The 7,140-nt window shown below is 34.2% G+C and overlaps 1 protein-coding gene across 1 annotated transcript; it reads left to right on the top strand.

The window, feature by feature from the left end:
* The first annotated feature begins 2,188 nt into the window (after positions 1–2,188).
* LOC100726866 (olfactory receptor 4F6-like) lies at positions 2,189–3,127 on the top strand. The gene has a single exon (XM_003475647.1). It carries the CDS (start codon positions 2,189–2,191, stop codon positions 3,125–3,127), a length of 939 nt encoding a protein of 312 aa, XP_003475695.1.
* Positions 3,128–7,140: the final 4,013 nt, after the last annotated feature.

The following is a 7,140-nucleotide window of genomic DNA, read 5'->3' on the forward strand; positions in this document are numbered from 1 at the left end:
GATGGATCTTGACTGAAGGGTTGAAATTTCATCAGGAAGGTATTCCAGAAGGAAAAAATGGCATGATATTTTCATCCTTCCTATTTCTTTCTTTCTATATCTCTATTCTATATTTCTGTTTAATTTTTCATAGTAAATTCCTAAGTTATATATTCAGTTCTTGTGTTTTTACAAATTCTAATGTGTCATTTTGATCTTAGCATCACTCAAACAAATGCCTGCTTTTCTCTTTGAGAATTGTAGCTCTCATATTATTAAAGCTTAAAGTTTTGAATTTTAAGTTGAGACAGTGTCTTCCTATGTTGCCCAGGATGGTCTTGAATTTGAGATCATCCTGCCTTAGCCTCCGAAGAAGCTGGGATTGCAAATTGAAGCACTTTATGTTTTCCAAAAATTGGAGGAAAGTGCTCTACCATCTAAGGAGAATAGATTCCAATTCAGGTAAGGGAGAGTTCTGATTTTCAGTGCGTTTCTTTGCAAACAGGATTGAAGGTTTCAGTTTTGAATATGAATCATTTCTAGGGCTCAAGGAAGATTCATCTGTTTTTCTCTTATTCTTTTTTTTTTTTAAAATGGAACCAGGATGAAGTGGACTTCGAGACAGAGAATACTTAAATTCTCATGAGAAAGTGTGTCATAGAGAGTGAAGGTTACAAGTTGGCAATACTGCAGAAGTTGAGTGCTAAGTTTTGAAGTATGTCTTTTAAAATTTTTTTGAAAACAAAACAAAACAAGACAAATGGCACAGAATTTCAAAAAAGTATAGTAGGAAATTAAAACTAGTTAATATACTGCATATTGTTATTTTAGAAGTAGATGTTCAGGTTACAAGATTTGGGTATGAAAAAATTACTAAATTTTGATGTCATTTTCTCTAGTGGACAAGGTGCAGAATGAGAATTGCGGAGGTGTAGCAATCTAGAGTAGTCAAGAAACAACAAATCCTTTGAGTCTTTATTTTCTAATCTGTAAACTATAGATTATTTTTCACTGACCATTTTGCAACAAAAGAAACAAAAATATTTAGAAGCTGAAATCATTTTTAGCAGAAAGTCAAAGTCATGTTATCAATTTCAGTATTTTTATCCTAAAGGAAAATATTAAGAAAAAAGAAATCAAGAATACCATTTATGGTAGCATAAAACTTGAATGAATTGTCTTAGTTGCAGCCACGTGAGAGAAAAAGTGTATTAACAGCTCAAGTAAGTAAATAACACAGAGGGCCAGTTGTCAGGACCTGAACAACTCAGGAGCTGGATTTGAAGAGATGATGATCATTTTTCAAATTAATGTGAGTTAGAAGGTTAGATTCATTGTATTATCTTAATATGAATAAATAGCTATAATGAGACAGAGATCATGAAAGAAAACAAAATTAGATTTAGGAGACATTATATAAAACAAATAGTATTTATGGAAAGATAAAAAGGAACTAGAAACTATGAAAGAGCAAAAATTGGAGAAAAGCATTCAAAAAAGGTCCTCTTAATCACTGCTGCAAAATTGTAAGAAAGGGAATACAACACACTGGTCAGAGAAATAGTTGCTATCTTACTTCAAAAAAGAGTAGAGAAAGGTGTAACTGGAAAAAGGATAGTAAGCACAAAAAATATTATAGTAAGGCTTATATAGTAATTATAGGATAAAAAATGAATAATACCTGCAACCAGAAAAAATGTAAAATGAATATTATCTTTTTATAGGTGACATAACTGTAAATTTAAAGAATTTAAGATATGCCAGTAAAAACAAATAAACAAACAGAAAACCAAACTCCACAAAGTAGGAAAGTGGCTATACATAAAAGACAGAAGTGTATAATTTCTTCCATCGTAGCATGTTATTCTCTGGCACTTTTTCATGTAAAATTCAGAAGTGTAAGTCACTTCCTGATATGTGTTTCGTTAAATTCTTAGGTGCCTTAATTTATATTTTTTCCTTCTTGGTTACATATGAGAGCTCAAACTAATTTTGAAATTCCATGAGTAAACGATCTTAAAGAGATAGGAATTGTGGTGACTCTTCAACTGTAAACTCCGCTAAAAATGGCATGTTGATCTTTAGTTTTTGATATTTGTGCCATTACTCTATAAACATGGTGTCTCTTTCAACATAAAAATTACATTTTTCTGCCTCCTGTATCTTTGAAGGAACTGTAGCTTTTGGATGAGCTTTTCACAGGAAGTTGATGGATGAAGGAAATCACTCTGTGGTGTCTGAATTTTGCTTGCTGGGACTGACGAGTTCTTGGGAAATTCAGATTCTCCTTTTCCTGTTTTTCACAATATTTTATGTAGCCTGTTTGCTGGGAAACCTTCTCATTGTGCTCACAATCATCTCTGATCATCACTTACATTCCCCAATGTACTTCTTGCTGGCAAACCTCTCCTTTATCGATACAGGTGTGTCCAGCATTGCAACTCCAAAGATGATTTATGACCTCTTCAGAAAACAGAAAGTCATCTCCTTGAAGGGGTGCGTCACTCAGATGTTCTTTATCCATACTGTCGGAGGTACAGAGATGGTGCTGCTGATAGTCATGGCCTATGACAGATACACTGCCATCTGCAAGCCCCTCCACTACCTGACCATCATGAGCCGGAGGATGTGCCTTTGTCTCCTGGCTGTTTCTTGGACCACTGGACTCATCCACTCTGTAGTCCAGTTGGCTTTTGTTGTGAACTTACCCTTCTGTGGAACCAACAAGATGGACAGCTTCTATTGTGATTTTCCTCGGTTTATCAAACTTGCATGTATAAACACTTACCAACTGGAATTCCTGGTCATGGCCAACAGTGGTTTCATCTCCATGGGTACCTTTTTCATCTTAGTTGTGTCCTACATCTTCATTTTGGTCACAGTTAGGAAACACTCCTCAGGTGGTTTGGCCAAGGCACTCTCCACTCTCTCAGCTCACATCACTGTGGTAGTTTTCTTCTTTGGCCCCTGCATTATTGTTTACATGTGGCCATTCCCTACATTACCCATAGACAAATTTTTAGCTATCTTTGATGTCATTATCACACCTTTTATGAATCCTGTCATCTATACATTTAGAAATAAGGAGATGAAGGTGGCAATGCAGAGACTCTTTGTTAAGGTTTTACATTTCAGAAAGAGTCCTTAAATGCACAGTCCAAGAAATTCAGGCTAAAGTTGACTATTTTGGGAAATTAATCTCTTTAAATATTTTCCAAATCTTTTTATTTTTAATTCAATTTAAAAAGTCTATTGTGAAGTCTCTCTGCAAGGACTATTTTGATCTAATTAAAATTTCCTAAGGATCTCTAGCTTTAAGAATTCTGAAAATATTGAGTGAAAGCTATCTCAGCTGTGGAGCCTTGCACTGATTCTTGGAGTCATGTCTGTTCTACAAGACTTCAGTGATACTGACTTCTGAAATATCATATACCAGACACATCTTCCATTAATATCCTTTTTGGATACCTTCCCTTCTGATACTAATTTTGAATAGCCTACTTCCACTAATACATGTATGTAAATTTGTTTATGCTTCCTGAGCATTTCAGTGTATATACACCTGGAGATAACTGATTATGAATAAAAATAAAAAATTATGCTTTATGTGAACTATTATTCTAGCTAAACGAATGTGTGGAAATTAAAAAAATAATGCATTTCAAATTTGCTAATGAAAAGATAGAGAGAAACATTTTAAAATGTACATTACTTTTCCTGTGATAAAATATATCAACTATTACTATTATTAATATTATTACTAGTGGTAGTAGTAGTAGTAGTTTAGTATTTGGCAGTGACGATTAAACACAAGGTCTTCATACTGAGCTTCATCCCTGGATATTTTTCTATTCTTAAATTAAAAATCATTTTGAGTCAGTGTCTTGCTGTGTTATTACACTGTCCAGGGTGAACTTGTATTTGTTCTCTTTCTGCTGCAAATTTTCAAGGTTTGAGGATTATGGGAGCATCCCACCACCTTCTGCTTCAAGAATTATATTATTCATAATTAGTAAAAACTAATTTCAAGTAGAGCATTCACTGTTTTAACTGGGTTAACAGATAGTAGAAGAGGAAGTGTCATTTAAATACACTATTACTCAAGTGTGAATTATAGTGTTTAGGTAACTGATCTGACCTCCATGGACTCCAGGATGATCTATAGCCCATCAGTCTGATAGTAGCAAAGGACTCCCGTGAGACTGAGAGAACAACTTTGGAAGCTGAAATTCACGTTTTTAGAAAACTCTATCCTATTCCTTGCACAAAATTTTTACTCTGCTAAAATATTAGATTAGACCCTTTTGAACTTGAAGATAGACAGTTTGGCACTTCTGTGTAGTCGTTGCAGTTGTGTGTTAAAAATCTCATCTCAAGGTTATCCATAATAATATTATATACAGAAGATATTCCATGTACAACTTCCATTAAATCTGTGATCTTGGAACAAGGCCACACCAGCAAGCAAGCTCAGTCTGTCAGTCGGCATCATACTCGGGCTGCCACTGGACTGGAGCAGCCAGATCCTAGCCACTTCTGGCATGCAGGCTGGCAAATAAGAAGTATCAAGCTCCACATCCCATCGTAAAACAACTGGCTTATCTGGTGAAACACAGGCTGTGATGATAGCGATGGAGATGAAAAATGCAATTGGATGCCTGTGGTACTTTGTTGTTTCACTAACATTGCAGGTCTATGGCCAGTGGTCTGATCACAGTTTCAGAGGATAGTTGGTATAGTGTGACACCTAGGGGTTTATCTCCTTCTGAGGGTTGCAGCCATTGTTGATTCCCTATGGTCTTGTTTTGAAACCCTATATCATCTCCATTGTTTTTCTGGGTTGGGTTTTATTGTCTTCTGTTTTGTTTGATTATGTCAAATCTGATGCCAAGAGTAGCTATTTCAATGATAGCAAGATATATTATGGCAGCAATTTTGGATTTACTATTGGCTTGTTTTGAAATCCTTTATTGCATTTTTTATTGTTTCTCTTCTGTTTGATTTTTACTGTGTCTGAAGTTGTCTACAGCTGTTTGGAAGACATCAAGAAGTATTATGCTAACTATTGTTGATTTTGTAATGTTTTAAAGTCCTGTATCTCTATATTGGTTTGTTTTGATTGTTTTATTCTGTTTTAGGCTCTTTAAAACAAGAAAAAGAAAAAGAAACCTGTTATCTTCCTTTTAGAAAACTGGTTTCTTATGTTCCCCTTGGCAGCCCCTCAATTAAACAAAGAAACCTGGTTCTCTCTCTCTCTCTCTCCCTCTCTCTCCATATGTGTGTGTGTGTGTGTGTGTGTGTGTGTGTGTGTGTGTGTATGTGTGTGTACCAGGGATTAAATTTAAGGCCTGTTTGTACTGTGTAAGGACTATCCTAGTGAACTTACTCATCAGTCTGTCATGCTTTGTTTCACACTAAGTTGTAAAATATATATTGGTTGATAACAGAATCTGATGGAGTCTCACCTATTTCAACAATCATACTTTATAAATGTTTTTCAGAGGGAGTTTGCCTATTTTTGAAGAATTTTATTTTTATTGCACTTTTCTGATTACATAAAAATTAAGTATACTAAAGAAAATTGGAAGACTATGTAGGAATATTTGTTCATATTGATAATATTTTCATCAAGGATCAGTGGCAAACATGTATGTGTATATCTCAATTTAGGGACTAATAAATTCAGAAATGTTAGTCTTTCCTGTAAAGATGGTTAATAGGTCTGCATATCTACCTACAGTAAAGACCAACAAAAACTCAATGCAAATATAAATTTATCAATGCCAAGAAGTAGTAAACAGTGCTCTCGATTGTAAAATACTGTCTTGAAAAAAATGGAATGGTGATCTAGTACATTTATACTTCTCTGTTATTATAATGATGGATTTTATCAGTTTGAGTACATAATAGCTAAATTGGCTCAGTGTAGTTGTGTGTGTGGAAGACCTACCCTTGGGAGGATTATCACCAGAATGGTACAAAAGAGGAATGAGGAAGGAAGGACTGCTTCTGTTTCTTTGGAGGCGCTCCAGTCTTTGCATTCACCTTGGGTGTCATCCTTTACTTCCAGGGCAGATTCCAGCCTTCAGGTAGAAACCATTCAGGATTCTTGCACAGACTCTTCAGCATTCCCATGCACATTCTTTGACCTCCTGATACTGATTTGCACCAGACACTACACAGAGATCTATGTCTTCATCTGGATCCTTCAGCTCTCCAGTGTGCAGACAGGGTTTTTTCCATTCTTCTAACTCTGACTATGGGTGGCCACTGTAAACCAATGTGTAACTTCTCATACATTTGTGTATCTTACATTATATCTGTTTCTCTAGCAAACCCTGACTGACATAGCTATAAACACTAGATAACATGTCAAATGATTTTCAGAATTTTTTATTATATATCATAAGACAGCAGTTATGCAAAAATTTACAATATAAAATGAAATGTACTTTATGAAAATTACATTTATATTAATAGTTTTAAAGAGCTCAAAATTATTTTGTTACTGCAAAAGAAAGAAAATAAATCTTGGGTGTTTATTTTCTAACAAATTCAAGTACGGAAATTTAACAATAAATATTATGGCAGTGTGACAAAATGGAAGATATGCTTAGGGCTGGGGGTTTAGCTCGGTAGCACAAGAGATCACCTTGCAAGCATGAGGTTGTGAGTTCAATCCCTGGTACCAAAAAAAAAAAAAAAAAAGAAAGAAAATACAATGAAAGATGTGGAAGAAAAATAGTATGACAACAATGGAATAAAAAAAACTCTAAAACATGCCTCAAATAAAAATCGTATCTTTTGATCAAGAATGAGAAAGGCATGAAATTGTTTATTTTCTTTTTTTATTTAAAGAAAAAAAAAACCAGAAAAGAGTAGAAGTAATACATAATTTAAAAAACAAATAAACAGTAAGAAATCACTAGTTGATAATTACATATTATCCTCTTATAAATAGTTGTTCAAGTTATAAAAGTGAAGATATATAGTGGATATTCAGATAGTGAGACTGCAAACAGTTCTGTTCAACTTTCCATCAAAAACTTAGTAATCTGGTTATCAATCCTATACACTTAAATAAACATGCAGTTATATGCTTTAGAGCACTTTCTTTTCCTCTCTTTTTTTATAATAGCAGACACACATTTTGGGTTTTAT

This window comes from Cavia porcellus, unplaced genomic scaffold, assembly GCF_034190915.1.
Source record: "Cavia porcellus strain 051 isolate PalLab524CR breed Dunkin Hartley unplaced genomic scaffold, mCavPor4.1 scaffold_6, whole genome shotgun sequence".
Lineage (NCBI taxonomy): Eukaryota > Metazoa > Chordata > Mammalia > Rodentia > Caviidae > Cavia > Cavia porcellus.